A 26,390-nucleotide genomic window follows, 5' to 3' on the forward strand; every position below is an offset into this window, starting at 1 on the left:
AACATTTCATACTGATATGGAGTCAGGGACATTATCGAAAAGTCAGAGCGAGAGACAGCGAGAGAGAGAGAGACAGCGAGAGAGACAGCGAGAGAGAGAGAGAGAGAGAGAGAGAGAGAGAGAGAGAGAGAGAGAGAGAGCGAGAGAGAAAAAGAAAGAAAGAAAGAGAGAAAGAAAGAAAGAAGGAAAGAACGAGACAGAGGAATCAAGAGTGTCGCCAACGTGGCGCCTCTGTGCATCTGTGGCCAGGCTGTGTGTCCTCAGCATCTGTGTGTGTATGTGCGCAACACATGCAGCCTGCAGTCATCTGTATTGTCTTGGTTTGAGTGCTGTTTGTCATCCTGTCTCTGTGGTTGCTGAAAGATGGGGAGAAAGATATATGTGCACCATGTGTCTATGAAAGGATACGCAAGTGAGCATAGAATATGTTATGATTGTGCATTTGTATGTCTGATCCTACGTGCACATGGCTGGCATTGTGTATGTGATAGCGTTGTGCATGAGCAACTGTAGAATTGTGTGTCTGCTAACGTTGTGTGTCTGCTAGCATTGTGTTTGTGCTACCACTGTGCACATGCTACCATTGTATATAGCGTGCTATACGCTATATGTAATACGCTCTGGTGAAAAGGGGCAGTTGTCGCCAACTCATTTTATCGTTTTTCTTACAGAAAGTGCAGATTGCAAGCTTTCAAATGATGCATCATACAATCAAAATAGTTGAAGATGATACCCGTATCTAAATGTTGATAAACTGAGAAAGCTCTAGCCCAAATATTCGGTTTCCAAGTACCGTTTCACGCTTTAAGAAAGGTGTGATTGTTTGTGTTAATTATTAGAAGTGTTGAGCGCCGATTATTTAACCACAGTGAAGAAAATTAAAATAAGACTATATCCACACTCGATCAAATTCCAGGATCCTGCTTTCTTGACTTATCCTAGATGTCGGTTTTTACACCCAGTATTTTTGTACTGACTACATTGCATTGTACCTGGCCCGATTATGGTTGAAGTTATGTTTTAACTTGTTGGTGCAGATCTCATCTTTCGAAAACAGCCTGAAAGATTTATTCACAGTTTAGGTCAAACAAAGAAAAATTCATCCTGTGCACAATGCAATGCCCGAGATTTGCATATTCATTCTATTTAGTCTGTGGATGTAGGCTAAAACTAACGTATGACAAAAATGTACACTGAACACACAGAAGGTATGCTTGAAAGTTGACACAAACTACTTGTGAAATATTTAAGAGTACTCGAATCAAGACCAAATCTGCCGATTCACTACTTGATAAGGAATGGGGATGGGATCGTACTTTTTGTGCGTACCGTACTTTGTGTTTGTAACTAACCTGCAGTTTTATGTCTGCGTAGGCCTTCTCTGAGCTGAGCTCGACTTGTTTCTTCAACTGCTCCAGAGCACTCTCAGCCTGCTGGGCCTGCTGTCTCTGACTGTCCCTCACTCTCTCCAGCTGCTCCTCCTTCTCCCTGAAAAAACATACACACATTAACACTCCTGAACATAATAATCAACATACAGACAGGTAAGACTTAAAACCAAAGAACCAATGACCACACTGGCATAACAAATAAACTATACTGTATAGTGTCAAAATTGTACCTAGGTGTATTGTCTTACACTGCAGTCAGGCATAAAAATATATCTATCAAGCCAGCTACCACATTGCATGCACTGTACAAACAAAACATGCTTATATAAAACCAAGTTTTTACACAATTTTTTTTTTTTTGCCAGAAATATTCTACATAATGAATTAACCAAATATGCAGACAAAAATCCACTTAAAGGCCACATTTTGCTAATCTTGCCTTCTACCACAATGCATTCAGTTAGACAAATACTGGCCCCACATCAGTATCCATGAGAAATCTACTTCCGCAAAATATGCAACGGCTCATGGGTAATCGATGGACGTGTCTCCTTCATATTTTAATCCTAGCCTATGGGTGTTCCCTCCAGAGAAGTGTGACTGGATCCAGCAGATTTTGGGAGCAGGGGGGATAGCTGAAGGCTTGACAACTAAGTTGGGAGGTACCGGTGTGCGGGGCTGTCACGGCAGAGCAGGTCTTTAGTTCAGGATCACACTACAGAGCTGACAAGGCAGCTGGCAGACAGGGCTGCTGTTAGCAGGAGCAGGGTGCACTTGCGAGTTGAGTGAGAGTGAGATAGATAGAGGGGGAGAGAGAGAGAGAACCTGAGTTTTAGAAAGGGAGAGAGGAAGTCTTGTGGTTGGGTCCTAAGCAATATGCCTGTGTCCGGTTCTCAAGATATATTGAACTACAGACAAACAAGCAAACTTACACACATAGATTCCTGCCTTTCTAGTTAGATTCATGTGACAATGCACCACATAAACTGTAACTCCTGACTGACAATTATTTTCCCACTTCCTCTAATACTCTGGATGATCATGTGTACTGTGTGTGTGTGTGTGCATCCTTGTGTGTGTAATTACTCCCAATAGACAAAAACAAGGGAGGATTCATTATACCCAGAGGGCAAACAACAATAAGCCAATTATAATGGAATAAATAATGCAAATAAACATATTAATTCAAACTTTGAAAGCTTGGAGGGCAAAGAGGTCAAGACATGGGCAAATGTATGTGTGTTTGTGTGGGTGGATAGCATGCATGAGTGTGTGTGTGTGAAGTGTTTGTGTCATCTATAAGTAGTAAAGATAATTGTCTTAACAAATGTAAATGTAAATAAAAACAAGCACACATGTATTAAAATGTATTAAAATCTACAGGGCACATCCCCATCTAGACTGGTTTATTGCTAATGCTCCAGGAAGAACACACACTCCATGAGGCATAAGGTGTTTGCATGCGTGTGTGTATGACCAAAAAGAGTTTTATAGTTTAGAAATCAGGATGTGGTACGGTGACACAGCCATAAAAGCATGGCAGACACACAATCAAGCCTCTCCCTGAAATCTAAAGGTGTTTTTCTTTGTTAAGAAGCTGTAAAGATGTATTTAGAAGAAAAATATACAGAAAACAACGGAAAGAGGAAAAATAGACCATCCTTTTTTCTCTATGCTTCCTCATTTCATGCTCCACCAACCAGCAGATGAAAACCACATGAAAAGCAGGAAACAGAGAAAAAAGCACAGGCAGAAAAAGAATGTGAAGACATTCGTTTCTCTTTGTAACGCTTGTTTGTAATTTTGGTCTCATGTTGGACATCAAAAGATGGAGACTTTTTTTTCTCCTCCCCAAAATGTTGTGTACTTTAAATTATTAATCAGCCTTAAAAAATTACTGGCCTCAGGCCTAAGCCAGACTCACAAAGATGTGGAGCAAACCTGCACAAAAATAAGACAGAAAAGTTGAAGAGAGAGACATTACAGAAAGGGGAGAAAGAGGCTTTAGAAGAAGCCGGATCAATGGCTTCCAAAAACAACCAAAGAGAAAAGTTCAGTGCATGGCAAACCAGTTTCACTGAACGGCCCGTGTGTTTTAGAGATGTGAGATGACCCTTACAGTACCTCACACTTGACTTACATTACTAAAAGGAATGATTGGGTCTTAGTGTGTAGACTGTAGAGAGGTCCATGTTGAGTGATATTGTCGTACTAGAAGCACAAGAATGAACCAGAAGAAACTTGACTTTTCAAACGTGTGTGTGTGAACAGATAAAAATCTGCAGACAGTCTGTCACCATCAATCACAGACTTAGGGGGTGAGATGAGAGGGTAGACAAGAAAAAGATTGAGGGAAGCCTGGTGGAGAGGGAGGAGTAGAAAATAAGAAAAAATAAGAAGGGGGGGGGGGGGGGCAGCAGCTCTTAGGCGTCTTTAAATGGCCCAGTGTCTTTAAATGGCTTTTGGTCAGAGAAGTGGAAGGAGCTGAGACTCAAATTAGAGATGTGCCCTTAGCCAAAGAGGAAATTCTCTCATCTCTCAAAGAGGAGGAGAGGAAGGGAGCGAGTGTCTTTAGAAGAGGGGGAGGGAGCTTCCAGCCTCACCACATGCTAGACAGGAGGTCCGGGGATCAAGTATTTTCAGACCTCAGAAACCACGACGCTTTGTGCCGAGCAAACACACACAAGTACGCACGGACACAAACACGTGCACAAGCACATAAACAGACCATTCCATAGCTGTGTAAGTTATCTTGTGTTTTGATAAGCCATTCAACATAGAAACAGAATGTGCTGCATCTGATTGGAATGCAGCTACAAGGCAAATACGCTAAAACACATACTTACGCTCAAACACACACAAGCTGACCCAGAAATGGGATGTTCATTCATATGGATGGTTTCCAGACTGTTCCAGAAGAAAATACAGTGGCCGGGTTACCCTGATTCGTTAAGAAGCTCTTAACGCTAAGATCTTCTTAGGAACGTTCTAAGAGTGCTGTAGAGCTTCTTAACGAATCTGGGAAACCTGGCCAGTGTCTGTTTGTGTGTGCACGTGCACGTCTGTGAGCTCATCCCCAAAAAATTATAACGAATCCATCACATCAAAGAGGCCCCGGAAAAAGGGAGAACACATAAAAAGAGAGCAAATGCAAAACTGAAATACTCAACAGCATGAAACTGCTTTTTCATCCCCCTCCCCAGAGAGAGAGAGAAAAAAGAGAGATAGAGAGGGGGGAGGAGGTAAAAGCAAGCTCTGAGAAAAATGCACATGCAAATATGTCCAATTTAAAAACAGCTATAGCTGTTCTAGTGGTCAGATATTAGGGGGATAGGGGTGTTAACTATAGGAGAAGAACGTGGAACCTTATTTGTATGTTCTCAGGATTGAACTTAGTGATGTGAATGACTAAATGATATGGTTATCATGTTGTATATGTGCAAACGTTTTTTTCCCCCCAAGTCAAGTGATCACTTGACTTCCTCTGTGCCAGGTCTTGGTCTTGATCCCATCTGTGCTCTGTAAATGTGAGAGGGGACATACTTTTTGTTGGTTGGAATCCAAATCCAGTACCAATTAATTAGTTGTGGACTAACCCCTTGCAATTCAGACCTGGTCAGGTCTATAGTATTGAGTTGGTGACCAACCCCTTTCAAAACAGATATTTGCATATGGCCTCCAAGGGACCTCTCCTATTGACTCCTGAAGGCCTCTGCGTTCTCCTAGATCCATACTGTACCACCACCACTACTACGTCCTGTTCTTCCATCCCTGGTCAGCACTCCTAGTTCCTCCACCACCCCACGGCTTCTACAGCACACCTGAAAACCCACCTGCTTTACATAAACTGGGAGGCAAGTGATAGAGGGATGTGGAGGGGCTGGAGTGGGAAGAGATTCCAGATTCCCAAATCCAGAAGAAAACACAACAATGTGCAGGGAGGGTGGGGTGTCTTGGCATTCTTCATGACATCTTTACTTGTTTTCTTTCATTACCCACAAAGTTGATATCTGCTGGTGTTAAATTGTAAGGAGGTCATTGTCACGAAGGCAGGCCAGCTCGGCAGATAAGCTAGCCCTTTGGTTCTTTCACTCCTCCTCTCCATCTCGCCATCTCTATTCTAATGTTCTCTGATGATCTGAGGCACTACGGATGAAAGGGGGAAGAGAAACTTTCTTTCTCCGACGGCTTTGTGGTTCTTTATGTTGTTGCTATAGTAACGTGGATGTGGATATCAAGCAGATGATGCAGTGCTAATTTGCATTGCGGTGTAGGGAGATCTTTTCTCTTCGCAAAGACAGATTGGATGGAGAAAATGTATCTCACAGTTCACCTACCCTTAGCATGTCCCCTCAAACTCTGTGATAACAAGCCAAACTTTGCACAAATACTAATCTGACACTTGCTCAGAAAGAGTGTAAATATCCATATTCCAAAACACATGCATATGGTCACATATGCACCTACACAAAAACATTCTTCGACTGTATGCTGAACAAGCTGATTCCAAACATTGTAGACGCCGAAAAGACACCACCTGTACTCACAACTGTTCTCAGGCTTCAAAGATGTCTCACCAGTCTATAGTTTACAGACAGCATATGGCACAGGGAGGGCCCGCTGAGCAGTTAAAACTAGTTTAATATCATCTCTTATCCTCCCAACTCTCCTATCAGCCCGAACAAGTGCGGACACACGCACATTTTGTGTGCAATCTCAAACTGACTTTGAAGTTCTCCTGGATCGCCTTGAAGGGGCTGTCAGTGTTGCCACGGCAGCTGGCAGGTAGCAGTCATCACACCAGCATGTGTAAGTGAGTGTGTGTGTGTCAGACGGAGAGCTTAATTAGCTATGCATCCATGTTACACTTGCCATTTCTCCCTATTTAACTCTAATGAGAGAGCAAGCATCTCTTTACTAATGGGTGGATGATTTCTGCACAGATCAGTCTGCTGTTTCGGTATCCTTGCTGGGGGGGCCAACTGACAGACAATAAAAAATGGCATTTAGCAAGCATCCATGCATACCAGTTCACCCCAAAAGGAACGAGACTTATTCCCCAATCAAATTCCCCCTTATAAGTAAGGCTGACTAAGAAAATGTTCAACCCTTGCAGAATCAGATCCATTTTAAAAGCCAGATAGACATACGTTATAATATATCAAAACCACTCTAACCACTGATAAGGATAACAGCAGATGCCAAATCTCCATCCTCTGTATACCAGAAGTGATTTTCACTAACCCCCTATAGCCCTACATGGCTCAACAGGCACCAGAGTGTGAAAGCTGTTGGCCTGGGTTCAGGTCTTTTGGAATGGGCTGAGCTTTGCGTTTAATTGCGCGGAACCCATTTTGACATGCGTCTGAGAGACTGTAATCAGTGTGTGACCCGGTCCTGTGGTATTGTGGGGTATTCATTACTGGCCAGGAATGTATGCCGGCAAGGTACTGTAGGTCTCGGCCCCAGTGCAGAGTACAGGGGGGAAGAAGGAAGACAGAAGAAGGGTGGAGAGCAGAGAAGAGAGGAGGGGTCTAAACTGTTGTTTTGAAGAGAAGAAAAGAGTGTGTGAGTGAGTGGTTTATGTATGTGTGTGTGTGTGTGTGTGGTAACATAAATCAGGTTGCCGTGTCATTCCAGAAGTTCATAAAGTGGTTTGTGCCGCAGGGTCTCAGATTTTGTGAGGGATGCCTCTGGGACTGGGTGGACTGGAGAGGAAACACAACTCCGGTAACTTAGCCAGCAGTAACCAATAACATTGTAGTAAAGGGCTCCAGGTGACATAATCAGACTAGGCCAATGGGAGGGGGGGAATGGTTTTTGAGTGGTTAAGTAGTTGAACTTGGCTGCAGTGTTTGATGAAAATCACGCTGTTGGGATAGATGGCGGGGGGTGGAAGGATGGGGTGGGAGGGGGGGGAAGAGTAAAAGAAAAGTGCATGGAAAGGGGAAAAGAAAAAAGAAAAACCGCCTTAAAGTAAATTATTCTCTTCCTCTCCAATGAACATGAAAGAAAAGCCCAGGTACAGTATCTGATCACTAGTTTAAGAGAACATGCCCTAATGTGAAGCTTGTCATTTTTGCCTCTCTCTTCTGCCTCTCTCTCCCCCTCTATCTCTCTCTCTCTATCTCACACACACATACACACACACACACACACACACACAAAGTACTTCCATATCTCCCGGGCACATTCCTGTAGGTCTGCTTGGATCCCCCAGCCCTGCCTGGGACACCCAATAACTCTTCATCTGAAAGATGTGACAAACTTACAGCCACCACTCCTCACTTACTACAGTGTGTGTTTGTTGAAACACATAGGGTGCTGTCACTGTGAGGGCTCAGGACTATTAAGAACACAGCATCAGGTAGCATACATATCTAACTATGGGCATACCTGAGGGACTCCTCAAGTTTTGCTATCCTTTTCCTGGCTTCCATTCTCTCCTTCTCTGCCTCCATGTGGAGGGAACGCACCTGTGAAAGAGTGAGGGGAGGGAAGGAGAGGGAGGATGGGAAAGAAGGAGAGGGAGAGAAGGAGGGAGGGAGGGCGAGAGAAGGAGGGAGGGAGGAAAAAGGAGAGAGAAGGAGGGAGGGAGAGAATGAAGGAGGGAAGGCAAGAAGAAGAGAGGAAGGGAGGGAAAGAAAGAGAGATAACACATCACTCAGAGAGACTCTCGGCCCCATGACCTTCACCACCTGGGTGACTCTTTCTCATCATCATCGTGGACCTATTTTTCCCTGAAGCCCTCTGGCACAAGATAGAAAAACGCAATATGGGCATGGGTGTGTAGACTTGTGTGTCTCTCAAAGTCAACACAATGTCCTAAAACTAGACCAAATCTAAACCTGAAATGGACCTCACCTTCGCCTTATTGGAACAACCCCAGGTGTACAGCAGCCAGATCCCAGATGTGCCAGGCCCCCTGTAACCCCCACCCCCCCACCCCCACACTTTATGACTGGCCTTCATCCAGGGCTTTTGAAGCAGAAGATGGTCCAGGTGTTTGGGGGTTCAAGATCTTATGACCCAATCTTCACCTGCCGAGACCCCACTGATGCCAAACAGCACCAACTCATAAAGCAGGCACTCTTGGGGGGGGGGGGGTCTGAGGTTAAATGAGGTATAAAATCCAGCACAGGAGCTACCATAGCCACAACTCTAACCCTAACCCTAGCCCTAGGGTTGAGCAATCAAAGACGCTATACAACAGGTCAACAAACTTATTGTCTTCTTTAGGCTCCCATCACTGTCCTCAGTTTTCTTTACTGTTCTTAAACACAAACACGTGCAGAGAAGAGACACAGGCACTTACAGTTGCAATCAAAAATATTCATCACCCTCACCTCAAAATACATTATAGATGTGGATTAAAGATTATGACAATAAATGACAGAAAAATCTAATAAAACTAAAAATATTTATTGATAAATATTTGAGTTATTTTGACAGCAAAAGTTGCCTTAACTTTGAAGTTCAAATGAAATATTTAACTATTTTTAACATGTCCACACAGTTATTATCCAACCCCCAGCTTCAGTACTTTGTGGGGCATCCTTAAGCTTTTATAACTTCAAACAAACGTTTTCGGTAAGTGCTGACAAGTCTCTTACACCTCTCTGAATCTTTGCCCATTCTTCATGTGCCAAAGCCTCTAGCACAGTGATGTTTGGTGGCTTCCGTGCTGCAACCGCCTTCTTTAAATCCTACCAAAGACTATCAATCTGATTTAAATCTAGTGACTGAGAAGGCCACTCCAGGACGTTCCAGGATCTTTTTCTCAACCAAGCTTTGGTTGACTTGCAGGTATGCTTGGGATCATTGGGCCTCATTCTCGAACGCAGTTAAGAAGAATTTAAGAAGGAATTTCTTCTGAATTGGATTTAGGAAAATATTTCACATTCATGAAAGTCATCTGGGAGTTGTTCTGAACTTCAGAAGACTTTCCGAACTCGAAATAGCAGTTGTAAATCGGCCAGAGTTGTCTCAAATGCGATTCCTTAAAAAACCACAAGGATCAGAGGAATCGCATTTAAGAAAACTCTCTGTGTTTGAAGTGTTAATGAAGTTATGAGAAATCGTTAGTGATTGCGTTCAACTCTACAGACTAGGGCAAGCCGTTTTATCATTTAACCACTGAATTCTTGATATCCAAAATTTGAATTCTTGATATCAAGAATTGCATTTTGGATATCAACAATTCGAATTTTGGAAATCAAAAATTCATTGGTTAAATGATAAAACGGCTTGTCATACTTACTAAAAAAGCATAGAATTGTATTTTTGATATCAAGAATTCGAATTTTGGATATCAAGAATTCGAATTTTGGATATCAAGAATTCGAATTTTGGATATCAAGAATACATTGGTAAAATGATAAAACGGCTTGCCACAACAGACAATAACAATTTAAATAATTATAATAATTAACCTTGCTTAGTGTGCACACTGTTAGATCCAGTGGAGAACAATTCCACTGCTCATTTTACTGGTATGATGTTGCACACCTGTGCACCGGTTGCTTTTCGCTTGGACATAACTTGCGTTCCTGTTGCTTTCCTGTGTCGATTCTGACTGCACACATCATTGTTGTTGCTTGCCCTGTCGGGGCGTGTATGTATGCAAATTCAGGAGCACGAGGACACGCTTTCAAGTTAAGAAAACTCGGGGAGCACAGCTCAGAAAACTTCTGCTGCGTAGGAACACATTTTCAAGCGTTCATGAATTGGGCGGATGTCTTTTTCTTACGTTGTTTCTTACTTTTTCTTACGTTGTTTTTCCGAAGCCCGTAAGAAACATTTCATAAGAAACTTAAGAAAATGTTCGAGAATGAGGCCCATTGTCTTGCTGGAAAGTCCAATAATAATAATAATAATAAGACTTTATTTATACAGCACATTTCATACAAGAATTACAGCTCAATGTGCTTTACATAAAATAAAACAATAATAATAAAAACAATAATACAAGTGATACAAGTAATACAAATAAATACATAAAAAATAAAAATGTAAGAAGACAAAATACAAGCCTTTGCGGTGTCTCGAGTCCATCTTAGACTCAAGCTGCCTTTGCAGTTTCCAAAACATATAACAAACCAGACTTGCCGCACTCTACCTGCGGTCTCTCAAATCCGTCTTGGACCCAAGCTGCCTTTGCAGTTTCCAAAACATATATCAAACCAGACTAGCCACACTCTATCTGCGGTCTCTCGAATCCGTCTTGGACCCGAGCTGCCTTTGCAGTTTCCAAAACATATAACAACCCAGACTAGCCGCACTTTATCTGCGGTCTCTCAGATCCGTCTTGGACCCGAGCTGCCTTCGCAGTTTCCAAAATATATAACAATGATCATCAAGGTTTAATTTGTCAACAAAAGGCATTATGTTTCTCTTTAAAATGGCCTGGTATTTCTGGGAATCCATGATGCCAGGTACACGATAAAGTACACAATAAAGTTTCTTCAGCAGAAAAACAGCCCCACATCATCACTGACCCACCTCCATGCTTGACTGTGGGATGGTATTATTCTGGTCATAAGCCTGGCCTTTCACACGCCAGACAAACCGCTGGTCCATATGTCCAAATCGTTCCAGTTTGGTTTCATCAGTCCATAGAACTGTCTCCCAAAACACTGTAGGCTTATCCAAATTCCTTCTGGCATATTTTACTCGACTTTTGATGTTCTTTGTGGTCAAGAGTCCGGCCATAAAGTCCTTGTTTATTCAGTGAACGTCTTATAGTTGCCACTGAAGCAGGTAATCCTGTAGGTGTATTGTACACACAGGGGGTTCTCTTAGTTGTTCTGACTAAGTGCCCTTGATGAAATGTTGGTCTTTCTTCCACGGCCAGGCAGGTTTGTAGCTGTTCCATAAGTTTTAAACTTCCTTATAATGCTCCCAATGGTGTGTCCGGCAATATTAAATGTTTTGGACGTCTTCTTATAACCAAGGCCCTTCAGGTGTGATGAAATAGTCTCCTCTCTCAGCTTTTGTGGAAGCTCCTTTGTCTTTCCCATGATTACAACTGTAAGGCTGGGTGTCAAACCTGCCCCCACCTGCTCATATGCTAAAGTCTGGAGTTTCTGGACGGTCTCAACTTGATCGCTCTTACACCCCATTCGAGATGTGGTCTGATTGGTTGTTCTTGTGTATAAAGGGAATTGTAATGCATTGTTCTGTGGATTCTTTATCTCCTGAGACCTTCTCCTCAGTTCTCCCTTGTCCTACTGTCCTACTCCTTGCTCACCTCTTGCTTTCTCTCTGATTTACAATCATCATGGTAGAGTAGGTAAGATTTAAAGCTTTCATAATGAAACATGTTTGCCTTGTAATTGATTTCATTCATTTGCAAAGTTATTAAATGTGTATTTCATTAAACCGTACTTTGACCATTCTTGCTCTGATTTAACCCATAGAGTCAAATACGTGGAATTCTATTGGTATTGGCATTATTTGGTTCGTGCTAATACACTGTTCAGTTTCCCATCTTCCTTTAAACCATAGGGGAATTTGTTTTGGTAGTTTGGACAATATTTACCCCCCCACACAACCTTGAATACCTTCATGGGTGGGGTTTATATATGTATCATAGTTGAAGCAAGTGAAGGATTGTTATAGAGTTCCCAAAGGCTTAATTATTGTTCTTTGAATCTTTATTCAACTTCTTCTATTTCTTCCGTGGCACCTTTCAGTGCCTTCAAATCTTCAGCTATTAAAACCGTTCAACTATCAAAAAATTCAGCAGTTTCAGGCATGGGTGCTGGGACCTTTCAGCTTTGTACCTCTAATGCTTGAATTAATATAAATCAATATTCATAATATTTTTACATGGTTTTCCAATGGAGTTTTCTTTCAAATCCTTTCAAACTTCTTAAAACTTCTTCAACTTCCTAATCCTTCTTCTTCCTCAATCTTTCAGCTAGAGCCACCATTTAAACTTTAAAATGTTCACAAAACCCTAAACTATTTTTAAATAATTCAGCTTTTTGATATCCATTCAAGTTTTTTCAATATCACTGATTATGTTTCGTGAGTTTTTCAAACCGTTTCTGAGATTTACATGGGTGTGTACGTGAAAGCCTAGAGTGCAGACTGAAAATCTTAGAGTGGAGGGGAGCTTCGGATGTCGTTGAAAAAATATTTGTAGTTTTCCAGCGTTGCCACAAATTTCGCTCATGCTTTGTTTTTGGATCAATAGATAGCTAATTTTGTGCTGGTCGTTGACAGTTGTCTGTGGAATCCAACAGACTTACACATTTATTCAGAGCCCCATGAAAGTCCAACTCTCGCCCCTTAGAGTCCAATGCAAATCTGGTGACAAATTTGTCAGAAAAGGCAAAAACAACCAGATTTAGAAACTGCCGGTAGAGTCGTATTTCTGACCGCACAGACATATAAAGGACATCTCTGGTTTCGGCAGAGTCTTGGGTCTATTTTTTGGCTTGGACGTATAGTTTTGCGTCTAGGTTAACTTGTTTGAGGTGTGGATTCTAGCAAAATTTATGTTATTCTCTGCCCTCAGCTTATTAGCAGCCATAGCTGCACCATCACGTGGCAACCACACAAACACGTGCCAGTCTCTTACACAGGTGATTGGTATTAGCTGATTAGTGGAGACACAAGACAAGCTATTCAGTCAACTCGTCTCATTAAAAGACTAAGAGCACCACAACGCAACTACTACCGATACTGATATATCTTATGCGACCCCTACAACTACTAATTCTGCAGATGCTGCTATATCTCTTTTACTAACTACTATGCTAATGGTACTGGTTTGTTCGACTATGCCACTGAGTGCGTTCACTTGACCATGAGAAACGCCATAGCAATTGTCGGTTTATGCCAACAATATGATTACTCCGTTTACATGTGTAATTAGTTATGCGATTACTCAAACACCTATACATGATTCTTTTTATTAATTGTTGTATGCTCCGCAACATCATCCTTCTGCAACAAAGTGTCGCCGTGTCTTCCTGTTTCAGCCCTACTGCTGTATGTTTCATTCAATCAACACATTGAATCCTACTAAGAAAGCCGAGTAAACGCACTCAATGATAGGCTACATCTGCTACTGATATTACTGTCCCAACTATATCTCAGCTGTTAAAACTATAATGTTCTTGTTACGACTAGCTACTTTTTCTTCTGTTTAACAGTTCAGCTTCTCCCGCATTGTAGGCTATTTAAGCTCTTAGCTTTGTTGATGCAGTTCAGCTTCCACACTGCCTCTTGAAATTCAACTTTCTTCACAACGTTCAAAGGTATTCTCCCACATTGTATTTAAGCACTTAGCTTTGTTAGATGATGGAGTTCAGCTTCCACACTCCCTCTTTTGTGTGAATGATACATGTTTTAAATTAATTTCTGCTTGCGGGTATTTTCTCATTTCTGTATTTAAAGCCATTTTAAAAAAAAATCTTCAGATTTCAGCATTCCAATGCATTTTCAGCAGGAAATGCATGTTCTAGTTATGTTTCAACGCCACTTTAGGCCATAAAACTGTCAGACAGCTTTAAAAACAACAATATTATATAGGGGTTGAATCATTGTAGCATTGCTAGGCTATCTTAAAAATATATATATTGTTACAAACAAATACTACATCATGCATTTTCTGTGTTGATTTTATGTATCACTCAACTCATAAAGAAGTCATCCAAAGCGTCTTGGAAAAAACTTTAATTGATAAATCCTTGAAATCTTTGGGGGGTTGAATTTTCTGATTGCAACTGTACATACGCCTGTAACCTCCTCATACCCAGCCACCAACCCCCCAGTGTGTCCACCCTCACCTCAGACTGTTAATCACAGCCTTGTCTTTACAGCCCGGGACATGGAAATATCAAAGGGACCTACCAGGACCATGTACCTTTCATCTCAACTTGACCGTGGTCTGTTAGTGAAAGAGTATTTCAAATGGACCAGAATTTCACATTACTTGGGCTGAGTTACACAGATATTTGTGTGCTAGGCTAGGCTACCACATTCATCAGTACTCAGCAGTGCATATTGTGTATATTGTATGGAAGAGCTGGAACAATGTCAAGCTTGTCTTTCCTCATTTGTACAGGAAGATGCATGTTTTACTTAGCTCATCCTCTTAATAATATTCTATATGGACTATTTACAGATTCTGTGATTCATAGATTATTCTGATGCATCTTCAGGTTTGTGAGAAAGCATGGTGGTACCTTTTTCTCTGTATCGTGTAGTAGTTCTGCTTTCTTCTGCTGCAGCTTGATATCTTGGTCCTAATGAAAAACAACAGTGGACAGAATCAGAAATCAGCTAATATAGTTGCAAGCAGCGATGCGGGTTCCTCCGCAAGATGGCAAAATATTATAAACATGAACACTGTAGAAGATCGAGACTTGGACAACAAGAGAGCAAAACTACTTCATGTTTGGCCAACAACAATAGGCTGAACGGGGGTTTGAACTCATAAGCATAAGGTTACAAGTCATTGTCTCTAGCCTCTCTGCTACACACCAACCGCTGAGATTTTATGATTAGTAAGGGCTGATTATTAACTTTCCATAAGATAATAAAACTCTTCTTGAGTTGATCTCTTTCCAGATTCTCAGTCAATGCACAACTAACCATAATCATATGGGCAACTGGGTTAGGGCAGAGCTCATATTCAACTTCTTGCGAGAATAGCCTGTGACATGACAGCAGCCTATGAAGGGCCGTGAGGGACATTATTCAGAATACCCTCTGACACACACACAACTGAAAAGCTCTTACACACACTACTGAAATGCTCTCACACACACTACTGAAAAGCTATACGATCACACACACTACTGAAATGCTCTCACACACACTACTGAAAAGCTCTCACACACACTACTGAAAAGCTCTCACACACACTACTGAAAAGCTCTCACACACACTACTGAAATGCTCTCACACACACTACTGAAAAGCTCTCACACAAACTACTGAAAAGCTCTCACACACACTACTGAAAAGCTCTCACACACACTACTGAAAAGCTCTCACACATAATAGTGAAATGTGGTCATATACACAACTGAAATGCTCTTGCATAATATTGTGGAATATAACGGTTCATTGGTGAATACGAGCATTACAATTAAAAAGGAAGGCCTTCCTTTCAACTGAAGGAAACAGGACGTCCACACCAGGAAGTGCATTTGCTTTTACTGGATTTGAGGTAAACCACAATGCATGTTCACATGATCCTCTTAGTTTTTCACGTCCAAACATTATTTTTTGAGGTTCAAGGCAATGAAGAGGATATTATTATTTTTTTTTACTGGTGATCCGCAATGCATTGAGTCATTGCAAAGTGAGGAGTCCCACAATTTCAGTCAGGAGGGGCTTTATAGAGAGCTTGGTGATCATACACAAACTCTATCTGCATTGCTTGCTGTGTCCAGATATCATCATGAGGCTATGATCCAACAGGCATTTTGACGGCAACAAGCTGATTACATGGCGGATGGTCTTTCATGGCTGTGTTGATGGCTTCAGCTGGACCATTATATACTTACGGTGCTTATCTAACAACAGAGCCTCAAGTGTCTTGTCATTAATTTTGGGAGGAGTAGAGAACTTTGGTTTGTCCTTACGCATCAGATGTGATCAGGTTATGGAAAATATACATATTGCCCATTTTATGTTGAAAAGAAGAGGACTGAACAGTCGTAGTGTTATTAAAGGTGTTTCAGTACACAACCAAAGGATTGACAGACTATGGGCAGAATTGAATAGAGTTGTATCTAGACACTTTATTAATATTTTTACTTAATGGAGGAACACGGTATGCACCCCCCTCTATTGTCTGTTCTGTATATCCCTTCTCTTGATTTCTTTAACAAAGAGGTATAATGTGAAACTCCCCTTTGTTTGGTTGGGATATCAAGACGAAATCCTTCACTCTTAGATTCCCAGTGGTTCGCGCGCGCTCCCGCGAGGGGGTGCCTAAAAGGTGACAAGGATCCGAACCCACTCGGGGGTCCGGGGGCATGGCTGACTTTGCAGGTCACCATTCCAGCTCGTTGAGCTATTCTCAGTGTTGAGTATTGGCATGTTCAGTTACTGTACAAAAAAGTAAGCTGTTTCTCCTGTGGTAAGTGTTGCAAGATTCAGCCAAGGTTGAAACAGCTCTAATTCAATCATATTAACATAACAACGTGAAATTGTTCATGGTACTTCAGAGAGATGTTATCTTGAACCCTATTAGGTTTGAAAAACCATCAGTCAAAATTATATTTGATTTAGACAAAGAAATTGAGGCAATGTGAACATTTACATAAATACACCTCTTTTAGCCATTTTGTATTCGATTCAACTGCCAATTGAGCCATTCCCAGGCATGGAATACACAAAGTTTAGTAACTGGATAATAAAAAAAGCTGTTTCTCCAATGGCGAGCATTGTCATATTTGGTCCAAGTTCAAACAGCTGTAATTCAGTCCTATTTTGACATGTCAAGGTGAAATTGTTTATGGTACTTCAGGGGCGTGTCACTTAAAGCCTATTAGGTTTGAAAACCCATCATTCAAAATGACATTTGATTTAGTGACACAAACATATTGAGGCAAAGTGGACATTTACATAAATACACCCCTTTCAGCCATTTTTTATTTTATTCAATTGCTATACGTAACATTTTTAAATAGGTCAATGATACATATATGTACAAAATGTCAAGTTAATTAGACCTTTGGTTCAAGAGAAAAGGAATTTTGAAGGTTTTCCCAAATTATCACTGTACAGGAAAATCCATCAGGCGGACCTTATGGGTCCTTGAGGCTTTTTTGTTTGCCATGAGAAATAAGGCATGCACACCAAGTTTTAGAAGAATTTGAGCAATAAGGTGGAAATGCTATCACTTTGAAAATCTGACTTTTGGGCGTTTCCTTTGGCGCCCCCTATGGTCTGATGTGGCCCGTAGTTGGTGTGGGGGACACACAGATTTAGTATAATTGTGCCAAATCCTGACGGAGGAACCCTAATAAGCTTTTTTACGCCTTGGTCAGACAGGAAAATTAGCTTTGTTAGATGTTGGAAAATTAAACAGAGCGCATGCATACACATAGCAAACACGCAACACATCCAAAATGACAAACACATGCCACAGTATTGAAACAAAGTATTTACCCTGATTTGTTTCTGCCTCCAGTGTTCACTGTCCAGGAGCTGCTGCTTGAGCTGAGCCACAATCTGTTCAAGGTCCTCTATCACTTCAGAGGCCTGAAAGAGTGAAAGAGAGGGAGACAGACAAAGACAGCAAAGCTTACAGTAACCACTAAAGTAGACACAGGGAGAAAGAACTCAAGCACACTAACAATTTTTCAGTTTGTACATTCCATCCATGTTTACAGCACCTTTAAAAGGATCCTGCACTTACATCTACTGTGATAACATGGAATGCATAAAAGCAATACTGGGCATGTGATCAAATTCCCTGCATCGTTTTATAGAAAGAAAAACATATTTGATTAAAGATGGCGGTTGTGTTTATGTTTTGGAGCCGGGTGCAGCGATGGTCACCTTGGCCGCAGAGAGTGCATGTTCATGCTGGTAATGGGTCATGTCCGCCTCGTGCTTTGACTGTAGTTTCTGCAGCTCCTGCTCATGCAGCTCACTCTGGTTCTCCTTCTCCCTCAGCAGAGACACATTCCTGAACACCCAACACAAGGGTTGTGGTATTTTAATTCGACATTCAGGAAGAATCCCTTATGCTAAATGATGATAGCTGGCTTGCGTGTTCAGTAAGCACATTATCGGCACTCAGTGACAATACATTCAGGTGTGTATTGAGTGTGCTTTCCATTACAGAAAGCCTGCCCCAGTGCCCATATTGACTTATTTCCAATAGACAGCTTTGATATCACTAGGGATAGTTATCTGTTCAAGAATGCAGGTCAGGACACAACATTCTGGAATGGAACACATTTGGCAGGCAGGTTCCAATACAACATTCAAACCCTAAAAACAATTTAAAATCGTTACTGTGTTATTTCTGCTTTTATAAGCTTTTATTGAGATAATGACAGTGGAGAGACAGGTCAGGGAGAGAAGAGAGGGGAGAACATGCAGGAAACGGCCCAGACTAGAGTCAAACCTAGGCCCCTGTGTTAAGGCGTTAGCCTATGTGGTAAGCGCTTGCTCCAAACGTTTATTTAGTGTGACCTCTCTCTCACCGGCGGTTGGCCTCCTGCAGCTCAGAACTGATGGTGGCAATGTGGATCTCCAGCTGGTTCTTCTCCTGGGTCACCTTCAGTCGCAGGGCATTCCCATTCTCCACCTCAGCAGATAGACGCTTCACCTGTCTCTCCATCTCTCGTAGCATCTGCTCCTAAGGGACAGGGGGGACGGAACAGTGTTGGTCCAAAGCAGAATGAACAGCTTGGTTGTCAATAATTTTTCTTGGGGTTTTCAATAAACTCACTGTAGTGCCTAAGATGGATGGGAAGGGAGGATGTGTTTGTGTGTGCGCGTGCATGTGTATATGCACTAATGTCTTTCTGTAAAGCCTCAGTGGAACATAAACTTAAAGCCATAGTTAACCAATCTCAGTTCCCCTGGTGTCCTGGATTGTGGGAGGGTTACACTTAGGTGAGGCTGCTCTAAAATGTCACCTCTCTTGCCTCTTCAACAGCTCGTCTAGAAGTTCAAGAAAAATTAACTTTAAACAGTGGTGTGATCTGGCTTGTGAAAGGTTGTGGAAACTTCTCTCTTCCCCAACTTTACTCTCTCTACCCTGCTCTGAATGTGACTCTGGAACACTACAAGGGGAGGGAAAACTTTGCAACACTAAACCTACACTATATGGATTAAAGTATTGGGACACCTGACCATTACACGCAATTCTTCACACTGGTCAACAAGCCGTCAGTCTCACAATCGTCATTGACAACTTGATAAAGGTTATGTGACAAATGTGTCGACGTGTAAGTGTCTAAAATATGTTATCATATATCTTGTTGTATTATAAACAACGTAACTTCTTTGCTATTTTACATTCATAATATTTATGTTCCGGTTCTTATAAATATTAAGTTAGGTACAGTTAGGTTCAGTATGGCCTCGTGGTAAAAGCTCTGGCTAACAACCTGATCTTGCAAGTTTGAATCTTGGTGGCCACATTTTAGAGGAAGTATATGCTAAATGAATAAATTATGATTTGCTAATGTGGTAACACTTTACAATAAGGGTGCATGAATTATCATTCATTAATACATTAACTAATGCATGAATCATCATCAGTTAAAAATAACTCAGAAAGTACTTAATGATGCACTGATCATAAACACATCATTTGGTAATAGGGAGCCACAAATGATTTACTATTAATTAAATCTGGAATCATGTATCAATTCCTGTTGACATTAACACATTAACTGATAGGTGAGTTAACTACTTTAGTTAATCGTGCAAACTATGACTGTTAGTTAACTGTGTGAACCAAAACCCTGAGTTAACAGCGTAATTCATGTGTTAATTTCTACAATGGCGGTATCCATGGATTGAGACGTTAATTAATCATTTGTTAATAGTAATGTGCCTCCTCAAGTAAAGTCACAACATGAGTTACATTCACTAATCATTAACTAATTATTCACTCGACAAATACTTACTGTTTTTTCAGAGAGACAACTTTTAAATAAATTATATTATGAGTTGGAATCCTGCATTACAGTCAAAATAACTTTTTGACAAATTGATGACTACCATGCCGTTTGCAAAACGTTTTATTTCACTCGAACAACACATGCAAGGCCACCTTTCTAAGAAGAAGTCCACTCGAAATATCGACCAGATCTTCCGTAAAAAATGTCTGGCTGCAACAGATCCTGGATTCTGGACCGATTAATGACAGTAAACTTCTATCTTCGAATGTTAACTTTCCACTATCCCCTAAGCTCAGCATTATACATCAACTTGAAAAGGGTGAAAGCTAACAGAGAATAATTAAGCATTTGAATGGTTAAGGCAAACTACGTGGAGCTGACTGACCTCACTCATACATACTTAACAATGCTTTTTTACCCATTATAGTTAGACCTAGACTAGCTAGCTTGTCAGCCAGCTGACAGGCTCGTTTTAACCTATCTATTTAGAGACACTGAGGTGATTCTCGAAATGATCAAAAACAGTATATACTAAAATGAATGTGGCTAGCAATTTTGCCAAGCAAAAAAACAGAAATAGGTTGCAGCAGTTTGTCTCTACTACAGTTTAAAAATCCGCGATGGGACTGAATTTAACCCTTCGTAAGTTCGGCGACTTTTTATAGTACAAAATAGCTGTCTATCAAAAGGAGATGCAGTCTTTCGACACACCCTCCAATGTATGTAACTCATGTTGTGACTTTACTTGAGGAGGCACATTACTATTAACAAATGATTAATTACCGTCTCAATCCATGGATACCACATTAACACATGAATTACCCTGTTAACTCAGGGTTTTGGTTCACACAGTTAACTAACAGTCATGGTTTGCACGATTAACTAAAGTAGTTAACTCACCTATCAGTTAATGTGTTAATGTCAATAGGAATTGATACATGATTCCAGATTTAATTAATAGTAAATCATATGTGACTCCCTATTACCAAATGATGTGTTCATGATCAGTGCATCATTAAGTACTTTCTGAGTTATGTATTAACTGATGATGATTCATGCATTAGTTAATGCATTAATGAATGATAATTCATGCACCCTTATTGTAAAGTGTTACCGCTAATGTAGACTATTGGCTCAGAATTTGGAACATGCTTTTGCAACTGGGAAAGGGATGGACACATTTGAAGGCCGGTAAAACTAGAGAAAGATATGTGCTTGTGTACACCTACTCTGTCACATCTCACATCTGTATCTATCTCTGTCTATCTAGTTCTGGCAATCTATCTGTATCTCTGTCTCTGTCAATGAATGTATTCTATAGCGTCCGTAAACAGGCCTATGTCTCCACTCTATAACCTACGAAACTTCGACAGGTAATCTAGTGGTAGCCACGCTCGTCACATTTGCACGGTATCGAGCGTAACACCACTAGTCTAAACCACGTTTCTCCGTAGCCTCTGTCTGTTTGTGCCAACCAATTAAGTGGGTCTCTGTTTGGTTAATTTGGGAGCCAACAGAGACGTGGCCATGAATCGTGGTCCCAGCGACGTTCTGATCAGCAATGAACTAACCAGACTGCACTAATATTGCACAGGTATGTGGAAGCATGCCATGGTGTATTGTTGAATTTAGCTGTGTTATTAGATCAATTAAAGGGATATGTGTATTGTGGAATGCAAACATTTTACTGTGTTTTGTTTGTTTGTTTTTTAGACCTGAGCTTCCCGGCATGCTAGCTGCTGTTCTTTTGAGATTTGTACGCATGTGTGTTTGTTACCGTGTGACCGGGCTTTGATTTTTCTTTCTGGCCTGGGGACTGTTTGTCTTGGTGAACGTGTTGTGAGCCCCAGGTTAGAGGAATTTTCATTCTTTTGTTTTGTTCACTGTCTTCCCTTGTAGCAAACCAGGGGAGTCAGACCGGCCAATCCGACCCCAAAGGCGGGTCCGTCAACTTCAATTGGGGGAGATGATAGAGGGAGTCAGACAATCAGGCCAGGGCTTAAAGGGGAGCCAGCCCAAGGCCGCAGGGGGAGAGAGAACCAGAGAGACAACCCTGGAGGAACGTTCCTGTTAACTTTTCCCTCTGCTTTGACCCCCTAGAACTGCACTCCGTGAAGGACCACAAACCCCGGATGGGAAGACCCCTAATTTAAAGTTTGTCCCACTACCCTTACCCTGAAAACCCTTTAGTAAAAACCAATTTATGGTAAACCCTGTGTCTGAGTCCTATTTTATGGTGTATCGGGCCGTCAAGTCTCCTGGGTTGCTACACCCTGTAGTCAGCCCCATTACTGGTCAAGCCATAAGACCATGTAAGCTTTGGGAAGCCGGTCTCCATAGTCTAACTTCACTGAGTGACTAGTGTTGCAGTGCTGTGTTGTCCTTAAGCAATTATCCGAGTGTTTCACCAGAACTTGAAGTTTGCAGTGGGTTGCCCTAAGGGTTGTGGCACTTTATTCACGTGTGGTATCGAGACCGTAGCTCCCATTAGACAGCTCCTGTGGCATACCTGGCTTCGCCAAACAGATAATCCAGTGTCACAACATCCTTGATGACTGTGGCTGGATTCGATCCGATGACCTTGCATTTCAAAGGAGCACGTCTTATCCCAATGAGCTATTCTGGCTGCTGGGCCATACCGTGTTTGGTTACTTTATAAAAAAAAGGAAGCTGTTTCTCCCGTTGCAAGCTTTGTCATATTTTGACTAAGACTGTGAAATGATTACAAATTTTAATCGAATTAATCACAGGTTTCTGTGGATTAATCATAATTAATCACATATTACCGGTTTTCCGAATTTTTGTCATGAGTGTGCGTCTTTGATTTTGCGGTACCTTGATATTCGAGTCACCCCTTGCCACTCGCAAAACTTTGGTGAACCCCTGGTTTTCTCGCCGAGCCCATATACAGCGGAAGACCTTAAAGCTTACAAAGGTTTGGAGGCCTACAATCAGATGGTGTGTGGATGGGTGAGGGAGATGCAGTACCAAGTCCTCAACGACCGTTGTGTTGTGAAGGCCAAAGTAAGTAATGCAATAGCGTCTTAAATCAACTTAACCATAACTGTATGATATCATTGCAATACTTAAGATGTAGCCAAGTGACACTCAATTGTGTTTTTCTTTTCATTTCAAAGACCCCCAGTTTGCTATGTACACTGTACACTATCTGAGTTAGTTTCATAAGATAAGATAAGCCTACATGTTATTATCTTGGACACGTTTTGGTGACCTTTTTGGTCATTTAGACATGGCTACAGTTGTACCAAAGAGTGAAGAATTTACGTTATTTTCGCTGTACTCCGTTGAGTTGTTTACAGAGTGCCTCGATGTAAACAACCGCGCATCCGGGTTACTGCCCAGAATGTGACGTCCGTGAAAACCCTCTATTGCTCCCTGCCTCATATGTCATGTATGTATGTGTTGCATCGAGGAGGCAGGGAGTGCTTCCCTTAGATCATCCACTCCACCAAAGTAAATCTACATGTCCATGTCATGTAACAATAAATGCTCAAATCAAATACGTGATTGTCTTGACTGAACTAATTACACATGTAAACGGAGTAATTGTATTATTGGCGTAAACCGACAATTGCTAGTAATCGGGTTTGATGAATGATGAACTTTATTGGTTCGTTGAGAATAAAAGAAATTTGCCTAGCATCCACACCTCAAACAAGTTAACCTAGACGTAAAACTATACGTCCAATCCAAAAATTAAGGATATTTTCCGAGACCCAAGATTGCCGAAGCCATTGATATCCTTTATGTGTCTGTGCGGTCAGAAATACAACTCTTTTTGCAGTTACCAAAACGTTACCCAATTCTGCTTTCATGGTGCGTGTCTGTTTGGTTGCCACGGCAATGGAGCAGCTGTACTCGCTAATGAGCTGGGCAGAGAGAATGACACATTTAGCTAGCATCCACACCTCAAACAAGTTAACCTAGACACAAAACTATACGTCCAATCCAAAAAATTAGGATATTTTCTGAGACCCAAGACTCTCCCGAAACCAGACATGTCCTTTATATGTCTGTGCGGTCAGAAATACGACTCTACCGGCAGTTTAAAAACACGTCTACTTTCGAAATTCTCTGACAAATTTTACCCACCTCTCCATTGAAGTTAGTGAGAGAATTTGAAAGGCTGCTCTTGCTTCAATGCTCAAAGCTGAAAATCTATAAATGTGAGCTCTTTAGTAGTTACATTGGCTGAAAGAGGACAAGCTTTCCTACATTTTAAGGTATAACTTGTTTCTGTAAGTTAAACTAAATGAACGTCAGAGGAATTTGTTTGACAATTTAGTTGAATACCAGAAAAAGAGCAGCCAGCACAGTGTGCCACTCTGCTGGCTGCTCAATCATAAAAATCAAGAAGGAGCTAAAAATTTTTTTTTCAAAAAAACCTTAATTCTTTTAAAAGTATAAAAGTGATAAATATCAGAAGTCATAGCCATCATCTCCTGAAGGAGCTGAACGTTTTGATACAAAAATTGTAGGAATCGGTGAAAGTATGCAGGACTAGTTAAAGGCCAAAAAACGGCTGTGCTTGCCGAAGGCAATTACACGTTTCAAAAGTCAATAGCTTCTCAACAACATGAACTAGGAGTCAAATTAATGTTAAACTGTTGAAGATGTATGCATTCATGCTGCAAAGCCTTTATTTTGTTCTTTTTCATCTCAAGTTATTAAAAATTAATTCTTTATATATATATATATATATTCCCCGAGGAGCATGCACCAGACCCCCAAGGGGGTTCGGATCCTTGTCACCTTTTTCATCCCTAATGAGTTTGCACCACTGCTACAGCAAAAGCTTTGATAGGTCGGAGGATGTCCTCCGGAAGTAGTATTAAATACCAGCTCAAATATCAGCTCAATTTTCATTTTGCTTCTGTACTAGTTCTGGGATTTCGGTTCAGTTAAACTGGAGTTTTGTTGGTGGCCATGATGTTGTGGCCCTTCTCCCCACGGGGTTCAGGAAAAGTTTGATTTTCCAGTTCGCTACGTTTGTGGTGAAGGAGTTGGCTAAGGCAAACACTAACGATTGGTTATGGCAAATCCAGAGTGGCTCTGGGCAGATCCAATAGTTTTAAACTTCAACAGAGTACCCGCCTTCAAGGAAGTTAACGCTTGTCAATGAAGCAATCCCAGACCCTCTGTACAAATGAAATGTACGAGGGTCTGGTTAGGACCAGGCTACAAACCCCCCTCCCCATCCTTTTGAAAAACTCATTGAATCTACAGGCATCACATAAGTGAAATATCTTTTATTAAAAACTGCAATTTCCGCCAAAAGGTGAGCATTCCTGATGAATACATCCATTAGTAGAAGTAAGGCTTTAGCACAAAACCATGAAAACAGCCTCCATTGGTAATGTGGATTGATTAGTAACCCAATGAACAAGTCTAGGAAATAAAACCAGTCAGATCCTGGACATACTTGAAACCGTAAGAAAGTCAGGCAACCTTTTAGCACAACCATCCAGCATCCTTCCATCCTTCCAGTTAGGGGCTGTTACGATCATAACAGACTGGCAGGAGAGAGTGGACTCAGTATCACAAAGGTCATCTTAGTGAAGTTGAGTTCTAGGGAGAAGAGGCCTTCCGCACCCTCTTAAAAGGGCGACAGATTGTTAATCAGAAATCCCTCCAAACAAAGTGATCAAACACCAGCTGATTTTGACAGACACTTCTGACACTATCTTAATAAAAAGAGGGTTTTTTTCTGTGCATGTGTATGCCTGTGACAGTAAGGAATGTGGCATCCACAGGCTGATATAAGTGATGACAGACTTGTTGATTAAAGATGGGAGCTAGCAGTCCTTTTAGACGATGACAGAACCAGGCGATGACAAGAAGAGAGAAGGACAAGGGGCTATGCACTGGGGCGGTCACATCCCTGTCAGAGCCCCCTGTGATGAGAGGGGCCTTTGTATCAGGGGGCGGACGAAAGAGTGTGTAAAGAAAACGAAGAACGGACGCCGTGAGCATGGGCGCGTGCTGACACTTAATTTTCTGGCAGGCGATGAGACATTGTGAGCTCTCAACACAGTCTTAGGCCTCAACACCTGGATTTAGCACATTAAAGGCCTGGTCACCTTATTGGTTCTACAAAGGAGGAATTAGTAAGAGAGAAGGACATAGTTACTAGGCTACTTATAAAACTTAGATTATTAAACCCTGAGAGATTTGTCAACAGTAAAAGACAGGTTTCTCTGAAGTTGATAAGAAAACATTAGCTATGGAAGACGGCATAGAGTAGAAATTAATCCGGTAACCCTTCCTTTTACAGTCCCTTAATCTTGTTCCTGGAGCGCCTGCGGTACAGAAATACTGCAATCAACTCAAAAAAGACTGCTTTTTTTAGACTGCTACACAT

General features: G+C 41.4%; 1 protein-coding gene across 7 annotated transcripts in view; it reads right to left on the minus strand.

Annotated features, from left to right (window-relative positions):
- cep112 (centrosomal protein 112) overlaps nt 1–26,390 on the minus strand; it is a 175,978-nt gene that overhangs the window by 56,836 nt on the left and 92,752 nt on the right. For all 7 annotated transcript variants that reach the window (XM_084677255.1, XM_084677253.1, XM_084677256.1 and 4 more), the window contains 6 exons: nt 18,578–18,732; nt 17,925–18,054; nt 17,532–17,624; nt 14,591–14,650; nt 7,788–7,867; nt 1,353–1,488 (listed from right to left, as the gene is read on the minus strand). In XM_084677255.1, the coding sequence (XP_084533381.1) occupies nt 1,353–1,488; nt 7,788–7,867; nt 14,591–14,650; nt 17,532–17,624; nt 17,925–18,054; nt 18,578–18,732 (654 nt within the window). The remainder of the gene's footprint in view (nt 1–1,352; nt 1,489–7,787; nt 7,868–14,590; nt 14,651–17,531; nt 17,625–17,924; nt 18,055–18,577; nt 18,733–26,390) is intronic.

This window comes from Hypomesus nipponensis, chromosome 17 (genome assembly GCF_054491055.1).
Source record: "Hypomesus nipponensis isolate SF chromosome 17, ASM5449105v1, whole genome shotgun sequence".
Classification (NCBI taxonomy): domain Eukaryota; kingdom Metazoa; phylum Chordata; class Actinopteri; order Osmeriformes; family Osmeridae; genus Hypomesus; species Hypomesus nipponensis.